Source organism: Copidosoma floridanum, unplaced genomic scaffold (genome assembly GCF_036245765.1).
Source record: "Copidosoma floridanum isolate Cflo_tuat_1 unplaced genomic scaffold, Cflo_Japanese_pri ptg000007l, whole genome shotgun sequence".
NCBI classification, from domain to species: domain Eukaryota; kingdom Metazoa; phylum Arthropoda; class Insecta; order Hymenoptera; family Encyrtidae; genus Copidosoma; species Copidosoma floridanum.
Window position 1 is genome coordinate 9,676,512 of NW_028321884.1, and position 20,514 is coordinate 9,697,025.

At 38.5% G+C, this 20,514-nt stretch overlaps 3 protein-coding genes and 1 long non-coding RNA gene across 6 annotated transcripts; 1 reads left to right on the top strand and 3 right to left on the bottom strand.

Moving 5' to 3' along the window:
* The first annotated feature begins 83 nt into the window (after positions 1 to 83).
* LOC149375372 (uncharacterized) lies at positions 84 to 1,288 on the top strand. Its single transcript, XM_089588910.1, has 5 exons — positions 84 to 473; positions 549 to 716; positions 818 to 966; positions 1,022 to 1,154; positions 1,238 to 1,288. Exons 1-5 carry the CDS (start codon positions 84 to 86, stop codon positions 1,286 to 1,288), a joined length of 891 nt encoding a protein of 296 aa, XP_089445036.1.
* Positions 1,289 to 1,587: 299 nt separating this feature from the next.
* LOC149375373 (histone lysine acetyltransferase CREBBP-like) lies at positions 1,588 to 3,345 on the bottom strand. Its single transcript, XM_089588837.1, has 6 exons — positions 3,316 to 3,345; positions 2,760 to 2,849; positions 2,264 to 2,575; positions 2,061 to 2,169; positions 1,813 to 1,985; positions 1,588 to 1,742 (listed from the first exon to the last, which is right to left on the bottom strand). Exons 2-6 carry the CDS (start codon positions 2,815 to 2,817, stop codon positions 1,663 to 1,665), a joined length of 732 nt encoding a protein of 243 aa, XP_089444963.1. The 5' UTR covers positions 2,818 to 2,849; positions 3,316 to 3,345; the 3' UTR covers positions 1,588 to 1,662.
* A 639-nt stretch (positions 3,346 to 3,984) lies between these two features.
* LOC149375374 (uncharacterized) lies at positions 3,985 to 4,758 on the bottom strand. The gene is made up of 3 exons (XR_016292845.1): positions 4,678 to 4,758; positions 4,398 to 4,577; positions 3,985 to 4,311 (listed from the first exon to the last, which is right to left on the bottom strand). It is a non-coding gene; the product is annotated as an uncharacterized LOC149375374 (long non-coding RNA).
* A 6,670-nt stretch (positions 4,759 to 11,428) lies between these two features.
* On the bottom strand, positions 11,429 to 19,119 carry LOC106645712 (calpain-D). 3 transcript variants are annotated; one of them, XM_089588463.1, is made up of 12 exons: positions 18,872 to 19,119; positions 17,174 to 17,676; positions 16,694 to 17,091; positions 15,999 to 16,146; positions 15,146 to 15,924; positions 14,634 to 15,067; positions 14,349 to 14,549; positions 13,330 to 14,261; positions 12,891 to 13,253; positions 12,465 to 12,807; positions 12,200 to 12,378; positions 11,429 to 12,128 (listed from the first exon to the last, which is right to left on the bottom strand). In XM_089588463.1, the coding sequence occupies exons 2-12, from the start codon at positions 17,644 to 17,646 to the stop codon at positions 11,948 to 11,950; spliced, it is 4,431 nt and encodes a 1,476-aa protein (XP_089444589.1). In that variant the 5' UTR covers positions 17,647 to 17,676; positions 18,872 to 19,119; the 3' UTR covers positions 11,429 to 11,947. The 3 variants fall into 3 exon arrangements, with proteins under 3 accessions (XP_089444589.1, XP_014217119.2, XP_089444588.1); XM_014361633.2 differs by having other exon boundaries at positions 14,346 to 14,549; XM_089588462.1 differs by lacking the exon at positions 18,872 to 19,119 and adding an exon at positions 18,106 to 18,372 and having other exon boundaries at positions 14,346 to 14,549.
* Between the last annotated feature and the right edge of the window lie 1,395 nt (positions 19,120 to 20,514).

Sequence of the window (20,514 nt, forward strand, 5' to 3'; positions counted from 1 at the left end):
CCCACCGGGTCGGTCCGAAAGACGAAATCATCGGCACTACCCGCACGTGAGTTGATAAAACCAATAGTCCCCCGAGTCTCGAAATGAGCGGAGAAAATTCCCTCGCAGCTCAGCGGGGCGCTAGCGGCTTGCACCCGATCGGCTCCACCCCGGACCTGCCGGGCCTAGGTGAATCGAGAAACGCGCCTCGCGACGAGTCCCGGAAACCTTGCCTGTCGAGCCGTGACGTCGTCGTCCGCGACACCTTGCGCTGGGCTTGCGTTTTCCTTGACGTCGTCGTGCTCGTTCTGAGTCTCCTGTACGCCGGGAGCGCGCTCACCTTCACCGTCTCGAGGGACGTTTTGTTGTCTCTGATGAGCCACGAGGTTTACGGCGCGTTGTTGGCTTGGTTTTACGCCCTGCCGGTTGGCTTCGGGCTGCTCGCCGCAACGGGGTTGTGCGTTGCACTCGGCTCACCGCACGGAGCCAAATACGTGGGTACCATTTCGTTTTTGTTTCATTACTAAGGGTACGTTGACTCGTGCTCGTCGTTTCCACGTGGTGCGCAGCACGCGATCGTTACTTTAGTCTTTGGAGCGATGGCCGTGGCCTTTTTGTTTTTGCACGACTCGGCACAGAGGAGTATAGAGGATGGCGCCGAGTCGCGACTCTTGGAGTCGCTCGCGGATGCCAAAAGTAGCCACGACTTCGACAGCTGGGACTATTTTCACGACACGGTGATTATAGGGAGAAAATTTGGTCGTTTTTTTTTTTTTTTTTGTTTTTTCTTTGCAATGAATTGTCCCGAGTGGAAAAACTTAAAACAGCAAATTTCCAGTTCAAATGCTGCGGTGTCACCGGATTTTTGGACTGGTGCACGAAGATCGATCAGACGAAATGGGACAACAATCTTTTGGGCACTTACGTTTGTTACATGCCACACTCCTGTTGTACGAACTACGTGGAGGAGCTCGACGATCGAATCAGGTAGAGCGTACTTGCTGTCGTTTGAAAAGTTTTATTTCATTATTTTTATTTACAGTAACTTAACGTGCCTCGAAATATTTGATTCGGAAAAAATGCGAAACTTTGGTTGCATTACGTTCATCAAACGGGAAATACATCACGTGGGAAGTATGATTAATCTAGTGACCGCTTGCATGTTAGGAGCTCTGGTAAATAAATCAACACTTGATTACAAAACTTTGCTTTATCGAATAATTTACACAATATATTTACACATACGTAATATTTTCAGGTACTCCTCACGATTGTTTCAACGGCTCTTTATACATACGCTGTCAGATAAATTTGCTTTTAAATAATGTAATGTCGTATGGCACAGTATAATATATACATAAAATATTATATCAAAACGTTATATACACAAATGTTAACATTTTATTTAAATGGTCCCGTGCAGGTACTTCATAACTTAATCCTAACACGCCCAAAGAAGAGAAAAAAAAAAAAAAAACACCATCACACAACAATAAACCGTTCAAACGCGCACACATTATACTTATTAGACTATCGTACATAGAAACATTTCTTCTCATTCAATCGGATCATAAATTGACTAAAAAAAAAAAAAAAAAAAATCCAGGTAATACTTGATTATCTTCTTGTGATGTCCATCGCAACTTTCCATGGGATCCAAAACATGTAGAAGAAATGGGCCTCTTAAATCTTACAAAAGTCAAGCCTTTGCAAGATATCCGAGAGTGGAATCGTTTGTTTTTTCTTCTTCAGCACCTTCTCTTCTGAAACACGCGCGTGCAGCAATAAATTTCGCGACCAAATTATATTAAATTCAAATGTAGCTGCACTTACCGATGCATCTTTGTATCTGGTAAACTTTCTCCACGAGCAAATGGTAGTACTCTTGGTTCGATTTGGCGGTGGCGTAAGCTTTGGCCTCGACGTTTTTGGCAAACTCGGTCAATCGGCTCATCTTGTCCTCCGATACCGTCTCTTTGTCGCAGCTCGACAATATCGCCTGAAACCTGAAAAGTAAAAACAATCGGGTAACCCATCAAGTTTCTCTACAGCCAATAGCAATATAATGTGTATGTACTCACAGTAAAATCACTAGGCTGTCCCTCTGGTCGCGGTTGATGGGATTCTTCCACTCCTTGTTGGCCTGCGCGCTCTTCCAATCGATTTTTCGTGGACCTGCACTTGGAGCATCTGTTTTTTTTTTTTTTTTTTTTTTTTTTTTTTTTTTTTTTTTTTTAATAAAAATCAAAAATTGATGAAAAAACAAATATATCGTATTACTCACTGATAGAAATGGGCGAGCAGACAACGCAGTCGCTTCTGTTGGCGCAATCCCTCCAGTGATCGAGTATCTGTCGGGACATCGCGCAATCCGGCACGGCACATTTACTGCCCTCCTGGCACTGGGACAGGTGATTCAGTTTGTCCTTCATGACTTTGCACAAAGGTACGACGCAATTTTTATGCGTTTCGGCCTCGGGACCGTTCTCCCGGCGCTGACAGTCGAACGCGTGTATGAACAGGAGCAGCTGCTGCTGTATCATCTTGCATTTGTCCGAGTCCGATGTCATCATCGTTGCCGTCTTTGAACGTGGCCCTTTGGGATTGTTAAATTTTTTTTTTTTTTTTTTTTTTTCATCGTTAAAATGGCACGAGTGCAACACATGCTACACCACAAATGTTTGGTAATGATACAAAACAGTTAAAAATGACTAATTTTATAAATTATTTCAAAAAACAACTACAATGATTCAACGATTCATATGACGAATAACGCTTACGTGGTTTTTGCGGTTGTTTAAACTTTTTCGGGGTGCCATTATTCTTGGGTTCAGCCATCGAGATCCTTCGACTCGTACATATATACCTACCTATTTCATTAATAAATTAATTCGTGCTGATAACGATGACGATAACGATAACGATATTCATGATGATGTAATTAACAAATGCATGCAATTAATATTCACGTATCATACGTGTATTTTTTTTTTTTTTTAACAATTTATTATATATATCTTAACGAGATTTTTTATTATCGAAATTAAAGTTATTGTGATCAACCGTACGTATTTTGTTGTCCACGAAAATGTGTTGATAACTTGAAAAAACCCCGAAAGATCACAATCGACGAAAATAACAATACGAAAGATTTCGTTCGTTCGATGACATTAGACAATTAAAGCTGAAAAACCACTTGCTTCCTCTTAGCAATTAATTAAAACAATCCACCAAATCGACTGTTCGTAAACGAAAAATGAAGGAAAAAAAAAAAAGGAAAAAAATGCTAACCTCGAACTAATATGTCCGTTGATCCTGTGTGTTATGATGTATTACCTTCGTAGTCCTCCAAAAAGCGCGTCCTTGTTCAACGACAGATTTTTAGATACTACTAAAATACTTACCGCACCAACACCACATTACTCTTGCACATGGCGTCTAAGCAGCTGCTCTCTCTTCGCATCCACGGAGCCACTCTCCGCACCTTTGCGCTCTATGTATGTATACGTACAGATGTGCAGGAGTGTGTGCGGATGAAGGGAAAAGAAAAAAAAAAGGGAAAATACTTTTACTCGAGTGTTCTACGTTCGGCAGACGATCGATGCCTTTAAAAATGGAATTCTGGATTGGACGGTGCCCAGAGCGCATGTATATGTATGTATGTATGGGAGGGTTGCGAGTTGCGAGCAACGAATCGCTCCCTTCCCCACCCCTCCCTATATCGCGCGTTTGCTGTAGTACACTGTACCCCTCTGAATTTCGGCGTGCAGGAATACCAGTAAAATTACCTACTTATTTCATAAAATTCCTTGGTCAACAGTCAGCTGCGGTATATATAAATACTGTGTAAAGTAGCGAAGGGGCAGTAAGTAACCCTGAGATAAGGAAGAGTTTGTGTTTATTGCGTTGAAAAATTATTTTACTCTATATCCACGCAAAGATTACTTATCGAGAACTGAAACAATTTTTTTTTTTTTTTAAAGCTACAAACGTAAGATTAAAAAAAAAAAAAAAAAAATGAACGCATTTTAATTGAATCTTGTATTATTGAATGCACTGATGAGATCCTCCACGTCATTGGTCAACGCGACACTGGCCATCATCGAGGATATATCATCGTTTTCTCGTTTTGCCTGCATCCCCTGGCTTCTGCGACGTGAAAACCATATTTGGATCTTCTCGATCGTCAACCAAAACTTATAATGGTACTCTTCTCTCGAACGGGAGTGCAAGAACGATTGAATCTCTATCCATGTGGCGCAATTTTGTATCTTCGACATTCTTGCGGGCGTGTGTATGTTGCCATTGAAATAATCGACTATCTCTTGGACACTTGTGTGAAATAAAAGGAGGAAAAAAATTTACCGTTGAAATTTATGAATAACGAAGGTATGAGGAAGAAAAAAAGTTACACCAACATTCCGTCCACGAAGTCGCATCTGATGTGCAAGCATACGTATTTTTGCCATTCTTGGGAGGCAGAAGCGTACGATTCTTCCAAGCGCTTGACGTTATCGCTTGCCCGCGAGAGAGTGGCTCCTTTTCCCGACGAGCAAGGCTTGTTTTTCCAATACTCCATTGCTTTTTTCATCCGAAATCTAGTGGATATTTCCAATAATTACAATCACGAACAACTTACAGTCGTAGAGGATACCTTTTTTTTTTTTTTTCGTACCACGAAAGTAAAAAATTACTTACAGTATCGCGCACTTGGTTCTTCAAACTGTTTTCAACGGCACTACGGAACGTTCTTTAGCCAACGTAAACGCCAAGCTGAACTGATTGGCTCGAAAACCAATACTACGCACCGCAATCGGTATAATTGTTTGAAGAATTATCCAGGAAGAAAGTGATAAAACCCAGTAATGACGTTTTAATGCGTTTTCGAAATTTTCGTGGATCTAATTGTATTCTGAGCGCTTGAAGTAATTTAATAGTGGGACGTGCGCTTTTGTTTAATCAACAACTGTAGGTATGGTTGAAAACATTCAAAACGAAATTCAAACGAAAAACAAATTTCGGTCGATCGGCAGTGAGATGGTTTCAAAACTGTGTGTTCCAAAAAAAAAAAATTTTCAAGGTCGTTAATAGTATATTACGTACCTAGGCCAGAAAGTGGGGCTATTACTGACCGCGCTATATTATCGGCCGAGCCGAAGGCGAGGCCGGTAATGCGCGGTCAGATGTAGCCCCACTTTTTGGCCGTGGTACGTATACTTTTTTTCCTTACACCTCCGCCGAAAGTTCGTCACCACGGTTTTAGTTTTGTTAAAAATGATGGTTTAAAGATCCAGTCAAAGATTTAGTGCATTATGCATTATTATTGATCGATCGGTCGCTCGAACAATACCACTTAAATGCACGTAGATGAGTGTACATGTGTATAGGTATATCTATATATACACGCTCGCCGAGACTGTAGTATATTATATAAAATCAGATTGGGCCGCGGATTTGTGCAGGTTGGTCGTGCTGGCAAAACGAGAGGAAGAGAAATCCGTTTAAATTCGAATCATGGATCCTATAAAGATCATTTTAAAAATCCTAATGTTTATATCCGTAAGTGCAAAATAAATCAGGTTATTATCAATAACTATTATAATTGTGATAAGCATAATTCGATTAAATAAAAGATTTCATAGTTTATTTTTGTAATATGACATGTATATACTACATTTATATACTAAATAAATCATTCGATTGAAAGTAACTGATAAAAAAACATTAATTTGGTAGTTTTAATTTTGTGTTGTATACTCTGTTGATATGAAATTAATAAATTTATATATACATGTAAATTGTGCAAAAAAAAAATATACATATAAATATATCCAATAATTTATGTAAATAAATATCCGATGATTTTCTGTGTTGTATAAACTCTAAAGGTTATAACTCCGTTAGCCGTATATATATATATGTATTGTATAACTACTGCTGCTTCTTGGTGCTGAATATATAACTATATATACATGCGCACTTCGTTCTGCGCACATATGGCAGGACTGATATGAGGCTTTTTCTAGCTCAAAATCGGGTCAGATGGAACGAACTTTCGGCGGAGGTGTAAGGAAAAAACACTTTTTTTTTCTTTGACACTTTTCTCTAGAAAGTCAAAGAAACATTTTATAAGTGCCGTAAAAATAACTAAAAACACATTTTGTACGAAACAATACGTATGTAAGTTGGTTGTAATGATTAAAAACTTTTTCAGTAATATAACCACTTTTTTTTCATATCACAAAAAGTAAATGAACAAATACCTTTATAAAATAATGATTACCTCACATCCAAACATTTTTAGTCTAATTTTGGAATTTTGCTGTTTTATACAAGTAAGATAATTTTTTTTTTTTTACATTGTTTCGGTTACAATGATAAGCAAAAAATTTACTGAAAAAACAATATTTTTTTATTAAAAATAAAAAAAAATCTGTTAAGCAAATGTACTCCCGTAAAAAATTTAACATGCACAACGTATACTCATGCTCTGTAAACATTTTAAGAATAGTTAATGTTCCATCATAAGCGTAAGGTGAACTAAACATGTATTGTCATGATTTCGGGTCTTCATCAGTTGCTAGGAAGTAAGAAAATAATTATGATCAAGCTTTATTGTAAGGGTGTTGTAAGAAAAAATTCAAGACACTATACACCGAATTATATTTCGATTTATTACTAAATATGTCTACAAGGACAACACGATTTTGGTATTCGTTTCTCTATATATATAATAGTAAATATTATATATACTTATATATATAATACGTAATCTCTCCTTTAACTCTATTATATTCGCAAATTTTGTTTCTCTCAATATATATATATTCAATATCACACTCCTCGCTTTCGCTCTTTTTCACGTACACTATTTTTTTTTTTTCTTTTTTTAAAATTTTTACAAGGCGAGCCCTCCTTGAATAGCACAGATTTCAGCTAGTTAAATAACTTTTAGAAAAATTTGGGAGCAGTACAAATTAGTGTAGTCCATCGTCTAGTATTTTATTTTAAAGTAAAATGAAAGCTAATCTCATTTTTTTTTTTTCTGTTTTTTAACAAATTTAATAGACCTATACTTTAAGTGCTTTAAAAAATTTAATTGTCCAACGATTTCTACATCATTGGTGATCGTACGTCATTTTGGATTATTAGATGAAGCAAGTGATTCTGAACAGAAAAAATAAAACTATACAGTACATACAGTTACCTGCGCCGTTTGGTTCTTATATCGATGGCCTTAAGTAATTTTCATGTTTTGTTAGTATTTTTAGCCTCCATCAATTTTATTTTTTTCTCGTCCCACATCATCATTTACACAACAAAAAAGACTATTTCAAAATTCAAAATTTTTGGTTTTTTTGTTATAGTTAAATTTTAATGAAAGATTTCGTCTCAAGTCGTACAAGGTACTTCTAAAATCGTTACTAGATTCATTTGACTCGTCAAAATCGTCTCTCGAAAGAATCGATCTTGCACCTACACATCCAGTCGAAAGTCTCTTTAACGTACCACAAGTATTTTACTTATCCCGCTCATTAATATTATCGTTATCGTTACAATTATTATATTTTATAATCACAATTTTCGCGAATTTAGAAGACCTGGTACCAGTTCTATTAATTTTGTTTTGCTTTTCCGAATTCCCTTCCCATTTAAATACATCTAATATAAATCGTACAATGATTGTGAAGTGTGGCAGATCACACGTTCGTTTATTTTTTGTTTTTTCTGTTTTTTTAATATATATTTATGTTTGTTTCCTATGATACACATAAGTAATACAATGAATACAACAACTCGACGACATGCAAATGCGCTGCTTTGATTTTTTTTTAATTAACTGCAATTTTTATACATTCACTTTGTAAGTATTCCACTCTCTGATGAAACAAATGTTTGTTATTTTTTTTTTATTGTCATCTTGGAATCAGAATATTATATTCACAGTAATCTCCGATCACAGAATAATAAAGAAACTTAAGTTTTTATTAAAAAAAAAAAAAAAAAGAAATTTCCTCACAAACTTCTATAAACTTTTTAAATTGACCAAAGTTTAAACTCGAGCTTAGGCAATGCACGCACCAAATTGACAAATTGACAGTAACAGCACATAATCATGTAATCCTTTTTGATACTACCCATTCAAGTTTACATCTCATGGAATCGCACTAGATACGTTGCAGATCTGTACTCTCATCATTCAGATTATATGGTAAGCGCCGAATAGTGCACAAAAATCATACGGTATGCAACCATTTGCCACTTTATTTTACATAAATTTTATGCAATACGGTTTTTTGGAAAAAAAAAAAAAAATTGACAAGTAGCAACTTTAAGAATAAATTCAGGAGGTTGATCTAAAACGGAAAACGCACATTAGCTGTGCATTTATCAAGCAAAAAAATGTAATCGGACTCCAGTGACAATCGTAAACTATTAGCAGAATTGTTAGTATGCATATTTTTATAGCTAATTGCAATAGTACAAAAGTAATTAGCGTTTTATTCGTTACTTTACTTGTTTTTTAACCTTGAATTAAAAAAACATGTTAACGATATACAATTTATAAACCTACGTTTGTTCAGTATATAACGAATTCATTTTTTTTTTTTTTATCATACGAACACATACAACTTTTACGAATCTCACAAGTTCACTTACAAGCTCAATTTTTTTCAATACGAGTATGAATGCAACAACAAAGTCACTATTTCCATATTGATAGTAAAAAATATTGTTTGGTTTTTCGCACAACATATCAAAACATTATTTATTCTATCGATACACAGAAACATTTTATTCATTTATCTATTAGTTATTATGTATAAAAAAAACGAAGCTAATAAATATACATTTTTATCAAATGAATTGTCCATTATAGCATATTCATTTTCGCTTAAAACAATTTTAACATGAAACAAATAAATTGCTAATAAGTTCAGTCATACCTTTACTCACTTAAATTTTGTTTACTGTTTACAATAAATTATCCTATAACCATCATATTTTTTGCATCGACACTTTTCATACTGTGCAGTCCGTATCCATTTTCGTAATTTTCATTTATATTTACGCTGTTTTCAATGTCTCTTAAAAATATAATCAAGAATTTCTCTTCAGTCGCATTTTTATTCAGTTTTCCTGCCTTTCTGTCGAATTCACAGTTGTATTAAAAACCACAACACGCAAACATGTCTTAGGCCATGCATAACGTTAGTACAAAGAACAAAAAATAAGCACTTCTCTTTGCATCAACAGTAGAGATTCAGGGTGTCGGTCAAAGGTCTCAAAGTACAGGAGACAAGAGAAATGTACTTGAAAAAAAAAATAATAATAATAAATAAACTTTTTCGACATATAACGGATGATAAACGAATTCGACAGTGATTAGTCACGAAAGATATTGGTCAAACAACATTTTTTCTAATAATAATGTGCGTGGTGAAATTCGCGGTTTGACTCAACTTGCGTTGTGAGCTAAATTAATGTTAAGTATGGAGAGTTGAAAAAAAAACAACGAAAAAAAGAGACTCGATGTTTTGAAAACTATAAAAAAACATCTTAAATCAATTTTCGTCATATAGAATACGTGCCAAAGTTTATGAAAAATCGTAGGCGTTTATCGCTAGAACGAAAGCACCAAATGTATTTGGAATACAGTTGTGAGTATCAAAACTGATTGCTTTGAAAAAAGACAATTAAAATTTTATTTAACAGCATAATGCACATCGATAAGGTATTAAAAATAGCAATAAATCTATAGCAGTGACATTTCATAATTGGGTATTGTGAAGAACAATAAAAATAACGTTATTCATACAGATCAATAATTTTTATTTATTTATTTATCATTATTTTTCATAGTGTTCTTAAAATACTGATTGCACGCATTGAAATACCTACCAATAAAAATTAATATAACCATAAAAACATAGTGTTCAATAAAACGTAAAATAGTAATTTACGTAACAAGTGCGGAAAAGACGATTTCCCGCACGAGTTGCGTACAAGATTTTTCGCAATTAGTGTGAGGAAAATAAGTGTAAAATAGGTATAAATTTTGAAAACTGGTGTGTTGTGTGTAGCAAAATCTTATTCCAGTATGCGGTAAAACTTTTGCCTTACATTATGCGGGAAAATTGACTTTCTGCACTAGAAATAGTGCGGAAAACACCTATTTTCCACATACTATAGCGCAAACAAAAATTTCTGATAATGCTGTTTGATTGAAAAGTTAATTTTTACTTATTATTTCAAATAAATCCCTGCACACATGTATACAAAATGCAATTAAAATTTTCAATTTTTAAATGTTACAAATTTTTTATACAACATCAAATACATTCACTGTATATTCACATAGTTGTAGTGAGTTTCAAATGCAATTGAAAATATGTCTTTATTTCAATATAGTAAAAATTATCTTCAACACTTAATTACTAAACTTAATAATCTACGGCAGCTAAAAAATAAATTTAAGAAATCGTGTGTAAAAAAATTAATTAAACTTGGCAAGATCATATTCAAAGTATTTGTGCATTTAATATCAAAATATTAACAGAAATTATAACCGGAAAAAAATACTCATGATGAAAGTTTCTTTTGGACAGGCACAAAAAGGTTAATTTTAGGAAGTTTTTGGGCCATAATTTTGTTTATCAAGTGCTTTGTAAAATTATATTTGTTTTCTCAAACATTCAAATATATTCATTCTACAAGTGCCTCAAGTTTTTGCAATGAGATTCAAAAGTTATTTAATAACATACTTTATTGGAGTGTGTTTTCCAACTATATTTGACTAGATATTATATTTTTTTTAAGATCCAAAATATTTGTACATAATTCTTTTTAAACTGAATATAGTCCACTCAACTCGGAATTATTAATTCAATAAGTATTGTTCATTTGGATATATTTTGGCAGTGAAAATGTTCAAGACCAACTTTTTTTACTCTTTATTGTGAAGAAGTAACGTTTGATTTGACTACAACTTAGTTCCATTTTTAGCATATGTTTTTTTGTATTTCAGAGTTATTACTTTTTTGCAAAATATATCAACCAGTCACTTCATTTCAAGACTAAACATCCATTTAAATATTTACTTGTTTAAAAATCACAAGAACTTGAAAGTTTGCACATTAATATGTACGGTTTAACTCTTTTTCTCTTTGAAATATTTGGATTAAAAAATTTATTTTAAAGATAAAGCCTTTCTTTGTTTATCCAACTACTTTAAATAGATTACAACTGTACTAAAACGTATTTTACTTCTAGTTCACACCTCATTTTCAACACATACACTTACCATAATTTTTTTTCACTATACTTTGCCCATAATTCACAGTTTTACCAAACAAGAGAAGAAGAATAGTTTCATTTTCTGGGAGTTGTTTTATTTTCGATTATTTTTACCCTCCTTATACTTGCAACAATTACACGTTACGTTGAGAAAATAATTTTTTTTTTTTTTTTATTGTATACATTAAACGTAAGAGCCTAGTTTGCGCGAAAATTCCATCGTACAACCTCGCTCACTATGAATGTCTGTATGTTTTGCAATATTGTTACGTCCTCGAAAAATTTACTACTGCAACCGACCTTGTGCTTATATACAAGTGCAACGCAGAAAAGAGAAGAACGGACATGTTTTGTCCATTCGTTAGAGAGACAAAGTGAAAGATTAGCTTTTTATAAAAAAGAAAATACTCAAAGTATTTATTTGTTTTCCCTACCTCAAAGGAGAAGAAAAAATACAATCACGCAGTTGTACTTCCCGCGCTGGATAACTAATACGAAACACCTACTACACAACGCGGGAATAGCACACATGGGAACGGGAATGACCTTTGGCAAGTGCGTTCGTTGAAAATAAAAACTTTGGTATCGTAATAGCTCCCACCTCGAGAGATTCAGCAAAGAGAGGAAAATGTTGTGCAGACAACAACAACAACGTCGAACGAATAGGCCCTCAAGTTATAAGACGTGGGCTGTGAAGACCCTCGACTTGCGTGTCAATGGGAGGACAATGCTCGGTGTCAGGTGGACCCCAATCGTGCAGGTGTCCACTGTTAGCCAACCGATGGGTCAGTCGGTGAGCTATCGAAAAGCCGCCACTACCCTCGAGTTGAGTTAACACTATTATCACTTGTCTGAAACATAAAAAAAAAAAAAAAATTGTTTTGCCGTTCAAGTAAGGTTTGAAAACAAATTATTTAATTACCTATGAAGAGGAGGGACGCTGTCGGCAGTTCGAAGTTGTCCTCGCGTAGACACAACATTATAGCTTTCATGGCAGTCACACTTTACGTGAATCCACTTGTTGACGTGGCGATTTTCAACCATTACGACTAAACCTGCCCAACCTTTGGTTAAATAATAAGCAGTCATGCCTTCTCTACCCTGTAACAATTGAACATTATCATCTAATGAAAATTAATCTCCTAAAAAAAGTGTAAACCATGTATTTGCAATATTAATACACCTACCTCATGCCTCTGGCCCTTTGCGAGGGTAAGACTAATGATTGCATCGGCAAGCACGAAAGCTGGTGGCGATATCTGCTCTACGAGCAATCGTTTCGAGCTATGTATTGCGAGCACGTATTCTGGGTAACTCGAGGTATCCTCCATACCCGTGTGCCAATGATTGAAGGCCAGGCAGACTACGATGTAGAGGTCACGCTCTAGCATCTTGTGGCAGCCAACGAAGCCGCGTACCTGGCGCTTGCTGTGTTCCACCAGTCTACCGACTTCTGGTGCAGCTGGTGAACGCGTCCTGAATACGACTACGCAGAGATCTAACTGTGAACGTTGCGACTTTTCGGAATTTCTGTGGAAAAGAGATCGTGATTTTTTATTACTTTACGAATATTTAATACATGTAATCGTGACATGAATTAAAACAAGAAATACCTTTGTCCCTCTTGAAACAACGTAAACTCAGTCTCGGTAGGCTCAAGAACGGTCAAAAGAACGCAGGACAGATGTCTGAGGGATGACAACGGCGGCAGTGTACCTCTCAGTCTAACTTCGCTCCAGCCTACCCGTGTTTTGCAAATGTCGATGCAATCAAAGTACTTGAGCACGTCGTCAAATGATATCCAAAAGATGCCGTCCGAGGCACCCTGTGGCATCAACATCTCACGCATCTGAATCGTCCAGATGGAACTGTCGTCCGACCAGTCGCCCTTCCAACTATAATGACCCCAAGGATTGCGCAGTCTGAGAAGTCTGATACCTTGTACATCGCGCACGTCCAGCACCGAGTATGCGTGTCTGCAAACCCCCAAAAAAAGTATGGCGTATGGTGTTTGATACAACTTTTGAGTAAGTACCTGATGTAATGACTCACCTAGGTCTGAGGCCCTTCCTCTGATATTCCTCCTCGTCGACCTTCATGTTACCACCGCCACAGCTTGCACCCATTAAAAACATAGCCTGCCTCGACGACAATAGCTGCGCCCAGATCAGATCTTTGTCGAGCTCATCCTCGCTAGGCAGTGCTGACGGCTGCAAAGGCACACTCTCGCACGGAGCTCCGGTTAACGTAGCCAGACCCTCGATCGCCCTACCCGAGACCAGTGCCTCGTAGCAGCCGTGGATTTTGGCCACGGCTTTTTCGATGAGCGGCACCCACAGTTGTTTTCTCTTTGCCTGTGAGTACACCAAATGACCACGCTTGTCGCACGGCAGCAAATCATCCACCAGTACGGTAGTCCACTTGCCGTCTTTACACAGCCTGACTTGATAAGCACCCTCGGGACATGTCTCGCGCATCACGAGTACGCGTCTTACGAGCTCGTCGCTCTCGGCGAGCACAGCCAGGGCTGATAACAGCCAGCAGTTGCCAAGGACGCCCTGCGATATGTCAGAAGGCAGGGGTGTTCGGAACACAGCCCACGGTAGATCGGCGTCGATGCTCGAGTCGACATTTATCTGATGCGGCCGCTTCCACTGCACCACGTGATTGTCCTTTGTCTCTGCTGGATTGTAGTAGAGTGACTTTGGTGCCGGTGGAAACGAGTCATCGACGAACGGTTCGTTCGTCTCTTTGCAGTATCGAACTATTCTCTCCCACTTCTCGAGAGCCTCTCGTTCCTCGATTTGCCGCAGGTTTTCCATGACCACACTCTCCTGACGCTGTATCCTGAGTGTGCTGGTAATTGGCTCGTGATGGAGCCTGGGCCTGTCACCCACCATCTGCGATAAACTCTTGGAACTTTGGCACATCTCGCAGTTAACGCTTGAGCTCTTGTTTTCGTACGTGCACAATTTACATTGCCACTGTAACGTGAATTTTGCAACCATGTACCCATACGTCAAGTAAACATAGAAAAAATATATTTTGTGCGTTATAGTTATACTAACCACCTGCGCGTTGTTGGAATCTTTGTTCTTTGAATGCTTTTTTTCAGTTATGCTAACCGCACTCGATGCGCCGGTTGCCGAACCAGCCGACCCGTTTTTTCTCACGGAATTCCTATGTCTGGGAGTCACGATCTTCTGCATGGGGCTGGCAACTGGCGCAGTAACTGCACCAGCTAATCTAGGACTGGGACTCCTCTGGCCAACCTTAAATCAAACAACGTAACGGCTCACTAACATTGATCATGGTAACAAGAAAGAAAAAGTGTAGGGCATCGAGTTACGACAGACCTGTTGGTGATGATTCGGCGTGATTCTACTGTCCCTGGGCAGTTCCAGAAGATCCGACGAGTTTTTGCAGGCATTACACACTGGCGCGGAAAGAGGATTACGCAGTGTGCACGACGGACAGACCCAGGACTCGCCTTTGCGCAGCGTTGGGTCTTCGAGATGGCAGCTGACGCTGCGAAGTTTCGAGCCACCGCAAGCTTCGCACGTCGAGCGCGACACCGGATTCACTAAAGTGCACTTTTTGCAGGTCCACAAGGCAGTGGTAGACGTCAAGCTGGTCGAGCTAGTTGAACCCGGGGTCGGTGGATCCACCTGATCCTCGAGATCGGACTCGGCTGTGGCCAATGTCGCTCGTGGTATGTAGCGCACACTGTCACGCGAAATCGCAATCGGCGATTGTAGATGGTTGCGAGTGCTCGATCCGTTTTTGTTGGCTAACAGTAAAAAGGATTGATTAAAAATGTTCGCATCGTTCATCGATTGCAATTGTACGTATTTCTTTGGGAACTCACGGGAATCAGTTAAAGTGATGAGACTGGGTTGGGCGAGCGACGGGGGCGATCTCGAGGAGCTACAGATATCACAGCCTGACGACCAGGGCGGGTTATAGGCGTATGAACACTTGCGGCAGGTCCACATGCGCTTGAGCAGGCTAAACGAGTGGTCCCTGGTAGTGGGACGAGTCGACTCACTTCTTACATGCTGTTGATGGCTCACGGAAGCCGAAGACCTAGAACTCTGCTTTCTGGGCAGGGGTGGTGGCACGTCCGGATCCGGATCTGTGATACCGATGTACGAGTACTTGGTCCGGGAGCTATTGAAGCCAGCCGAGTGTGGTGGCACCGCGGGGGGCTCATCGTCATTCAGGCTCCGGCGATTCGCCGCTTTGCGTTGGCTCGCACTCGACACCGAGTCGATGTCCGAGAAAGATCTTCTGTAGGACAACGGCCCCGCCGACGCTAGGGCGCGTGGCTCCCAGGCAGGTACACTGATGACGACTCCGCTGCAGGGCGCGGGACTCCGAGGCGCATCGCAAGCCTCGCACAGCTCCAGTCCAGGGTCGTTGTCGAGAGTGCAGTTGTCGCAGCTCCAGAGACCCTCTTCCGCCGGCATCTGGCTCATCTCGGCGACGATGAGACTGGTTGGACGAGCCGCGGCTCCGGGATCGGTGTTCGAGCTGCCGATCTTTTGCACGACCGAGCCATTCGATAACGAACGACTGACTTTGGACTTGACGCGCTCGTACATCGATGGACTGTGGCGTTTTGGCGAGCGCTGTGACGATGAGTGACTGAAAAACATCCGTCATTACCATTATATTTCGTTTTCATACTGCACGGATATTTGATGAAAATTTTACCGTACCTTGAATTTTCGATGCTACTTTCGATGTAGCTGGCCGACGTGCCAGAGTGCAGGCCATCAACCGATGGAAGCGTCCAGTCATCGTGGTTGTTGCTGCCACTACCACGTGTACGCTCGTTACGACTCAAACTCGTAAGTTGAGCCATTTCTGTAAACGGCATGAAAAATATGCAAATTAAATTAATTAAAATGGTTTCGATGTGTTTACCATTGGTACTTGTAAAAATTCGCAGAGAAAGCCTAGTGGCATATAATTTATATTTCGATATTGTGTATAAACACAACAAAAAAACAAAACATAGCAACGCCAACATTAATACCGTATACATATCAAGAGTAAGAGAAAATTAAATCAAACAGCCCACAAAAACGTTTGCTTTGTAACATCATGTTGATAACTGAGTTACTTTTTTCTCTAACCCCACTTGGAGTACCAAAGCAGATGGTTATATACATATACACAACTGATAATCCTAAGTCTTGTTAGTATATAAAGTCAAGGTGATTCTTTACAGACTTCAAACATCAATAAAAAAAATACATGCATACTGTCACAGTCAACTGCATCACCTGAATGATACATTATCCTTTAGATATTATTTTTTTCGTCAAATGTTAATAAATGGTTGACAAACAAATCAAGTTTACTTTCAGCAAAAACTCTGAAACAATTATTCCTGAATAAACATTCTCACCTTCTAGCTTACTACTTTTATCCACTAGTGAAATCACATTATGAACATTGGTGTCCTGGACCCGGGTCTCCGAGCCAGTCGTCACCCTTGTTACTAGATCCAGTCGTGCAGCAGTAGCAGCTTTAGGCACGTTGCTTCTCCTAGTATTCAGTCTCCGGCACTTCCTCACACCAATTCTCTGAGTCTCGGTTATCGAGGAGCTGGCACCGCAAGCCGTGCAATTGGGCACTGCACGGCACCGGTTATCCTGTAAGCAGCGAATGCATGTCCACTGGGTCACCAGCGACGGCAACGACGAGGCTTTCGTTAGACGCGCCTCATTGCTTTCGTTAGCACTCGACCAGGAGCCTCTGCGCTTTTTTGCAACACTACAGGGATCCAAATCGTTTTGCTTGTGACTGCAAAGAGATGAGATTATTATTTCACTAAACTTTAGTACGATACTAAAGTCTGTTATTTAAAGGAAACAACTGAACATACCTTAGTAAAAGAAAGATCTCGTACTGGTTCTTTTGTACAGCTGGTGAGGTGGATGGCAGGCTAACAATAAAAGGTACTTTCTTTGGTGGTTCGAGGGTTGCCGAGGCACTGGCAGTTGCAGAGTTGTTGCAACTGGTAGAACCTCGACTATGAAACCTTGGAGGTGGTGTAGGTGGAGTACTGGAGGATCCCGAGGACGATGATGACGCGGATGACGATGAAGAGGTCGAGGACGAGCGGGACTTACTGTTTCTTGTCTTCTTTTGTATCCTCTTGCTGTTGGCGTCGATCGTCGGCCTCGGGTTGGCCGAGCACTGGGTCAGGGAATCGCGAAGGAGGAGATAATTTGGCGCAATTTTTTCATCGCTCTTCAGGCGTGACTGGCCACAGCGCGCACATTGGGGAGCCTCCGTTGGATTTATCAGAGAGCACTCCGAGCAATGCCACTGCAGCACCGAAGCAATCGAGCCCATTCTCCATGTGTAGACATGGCTCTATGTTCCCTGAAACATTTAATAAGTCGTTATATTAATTTTTTGTTCTAGTTAGTAACAAATACTTGAAAAATTTGCAACACAGGCAGACAACATCCCTAAAAGTATGGATGATACTGTGGTAACGTTTTCTCTAACTGGTACAACGCTCATGAAGTTAAAAAATATAACATTTTTACTGCACGATGAAAGAAATCAATGAAAAAACGTCAATTTTTCAAAAACAGAGTAATGAAAAAATTACTTATTTAAATGAATAAAAAATGATAAATTATAAAAGCACAGTTAAGATAAATCAAAGCTCGATTATAACCAGCTTAATTTTCATTTTAAATACGTATTCCTTATTTTTTAATAAAAGAAAAAAAAAAAAATCATTCGAAATCATTAAGAATAAACCTAATCTAGAGCTGTACGTAAACATAAACACCGTATCACCTGATTTCATCCAGAAAGACGCCGCTGCCGTCGTTTGTTTACACCAAATCACTATTGATCGTCTCTCACGATAACACAATAGCCACAACAATCATCGCCACAGTCTTTTCGATCATCATTACACTTGTACCTCTCTCATATTATCAGAAATTACAACTAACAACAAAACAAAGGAGAGCTTCCCTCTGAGTTTTCGCACACAAGATCCTCGTCTCTTTGAGAAATAAACAAACTACGACAAGTCATTAATAAATATAACCACACGTAAAAGCTACATTTTTTATTGACCACTGCTGTTTATGCAATGGTTAAACAACGCTACAACAACAAAAAATGTGCAGTAGTGCAAGCTCCCTCAAGAGAGCAGAGCTTCCCTCTCTTTCTTTTTTCATGATCCGCGAATCAAAAAGCTATATAGGTAAGTATACGCTATTTGACTTGCTGTTGCTTTGCTGGATGTGATGATGATATTAAGGGGGTAACAACAAACACATATACGCATACATACAGTGTGTGGACGAGCTTATAGCGGGGGTTAGTTTCGGAGCAGCTCTGCTTTGGAAGAATTGGAGGGATGAGGAAAAAAAAAACTTAGTTATGTGAATCGATTTCAGTTACTAAGTATACGTGCATGCAAAAGAGTATAATATATCTCATAATATGTGTAATATAACACCAAAGTACAACCTACTAGTCTTAGTACTTATGATAATGATATTATGAGTATAAATGTATACATATAATTGCTGGATGTCTTTTTTCATACCTGCAGGGGGGTCCAGGGCACCGAGTTCACGGAGCTGTCGTCATATGTTGCTCTATGCTGCTCTATAATACTCTCTCTCTTAATTTTTCAGTTATCGTTTGTTCTGCTCGACGTTTAATACACACTCAACAATCAAGTCCTATAATAATCGCATTGGCCACGGCCCACGACTTGCAGGCTCGAGCTTTGACACTGCAAGCTCCATTCTCCTATTGTTAACACTTGCTATTGCTTTTCTGATAGCACTGACACTTAACTTTATTTTCGTCTGGTCGTCTGCCAATCGCATAGAAACAGATTCGACAATTTTATAAGCCATATAAGATAAGTGGAATATTTATACTTTTGGAGGTCAATTATCATATAAAAAATAAATTGTAAGCTTGCCGCAAATTTCACAGACAATATCAACTTTCTATTTTATACCTACAAAAAAAGTTGCGGCTGGTTTATAATTAATTAAAAGGCTCTGCTGTAAGATATAGTAATAATAATTTGGATCAGCGCCATCTAGCGGTCTTCATTTTTTAGCGAAAAGTGGCCTCTAAAATTCTCAACCAGAGCAATCAGGCTTAGAGCTATTTAATCAATTATAAACCAGCCGCAACTTATGATAAAGCTATAAAACAAAAAAATAACGATACGTGTGTTTTTGGCGGCAAATTGACAATCTATCTTATACACAAAAATTTATCTTTAAAAGTGTAAATACATAAAAGGTCGATTTTTTGGTAGAAAATAGATTGTTAACTTGCCGCCAAAAACACACATATCGTTATTTTTTCATTTTATAGCTTCATAATGAGTTGCGGCTGGTTTATAATTGACTAAATAGCTCTAATCCTGATTGCTCTGATTGAGAATTTTAGAGGCCACTTTTCGCTCAAAAATGAAGACCGCTAGATGGCGCTGATCCAAATAACTATTACAACTTACAGTAGATCCATGTAATCGATTATAAACCAGCCGCAACTAATTGTGTAGAAATACATCAAAAAGTTGACGTTTTCTGCTTTGTTTGCGGCTAGTTCATAATTTATCTTTCACTCGACCTCCAAAAGTATAAATATTCTACTCATATGGTTTAATAAAATCAATCATATGGCACATGGCACTACTTATTATTGATTACTATAATTACTACACAAAATATATGTATATATATACATATTTTAAAAATATACTTTGGATTTTATAATTCTGGTAAAGAGAGCACGGTGAAAGATAGGTATACGTGAAGTTATGTGTAGTAGTTAATGTTGTAGTACGCGTATTTATGCAGTTGAGCCTTGAGCATGAGCAGTGATGAGCAGTATTATACGTTTTTATGTAGATAAGTAGATGTCGTGACCGGGCTTCCGTAGTAAAAATTAGGGTGTATTCGTGTATTCCGCAAATGCTGCCAGCAGTTAAGTTACGTAGGTCGTGGTAACGCCGCATGGTCGGGTGGCGCTAGCGTCAACCTGTACTAACTGTCGGTGGGTTCCGCATGTCAACAAACTCCGAAATATCAGATGGCATGGGAGCGAAAACAGTAAAAAATATCAAAGTTTGTTGACATGCGGAACCCACCGACAGTTAGTACAGGTTGACGCTAGCGCTACCCGACCATGCGGCGTTACCACGACCTACGTAACTTAACT

Coding starts and splice junctions, on each gene's coding strand:
- LOC149375373 (XM_089588837.1), bottom strand. CDS start 2,817: ATGGCTGAACCCAAGAATAATGGCACCCCGAAAAAGTTTAAACAACCG. Junction 2,170..2,263: donor CTGCTCGCCCATTTCTATCA/GTGAGTAATACG, acceptor AAAAAAAAACAG/ATGCTCCAAGTGCAGGTCCA. Junction 1,986..2,060: donor GACAGCCTAGTGATTTTACT/GTGAGTACATAC, acceptor TTTACTTTTCAG/GTTTCAGGCGATATTGTCGA.
- LOC149375372 (XM_089588910.1), top strand. CDS start 84: ATGAGCGGAGAAAATTCCCTCGCAGCTCAGCGGGGCGCTAGCGGCTTG. Junction 717..817: donor GGGACTATTTTCACGACACG/GTGATTATAGGG, acceptor GCAAATTTCCAG/TTCAAATGCTGCGGTGTCAC. Junction 967..1,021: donor GAGCTCGACGATCGAATCAG/GTAGAGCGTACT, acceptor TTTTATTTACAG/TAACTTAACGTGCCTCGAAA.
- LOC106645712 (XM_014361633.2), bottom strand. CDS start 17,646: ATGGGCTCGATTGCTTCGGTGCTGCAGTGGCATTGCTCGGAGTGCTCT. Junction 17,092..17,173: donor GAGATCTTTCTTTTACTAAG/GTATGTTCAGTT, acceptor ATCTCTTTGCAG/TCACAAGCAAAACGATTTGG. Junction 12,129..12,199: donor AGCGTCCCTCCTCTTCATAG/GTAATTAAATAA, acceptor TTTATGTTTCAG/ACAAGTGATAATAGTGTTAA.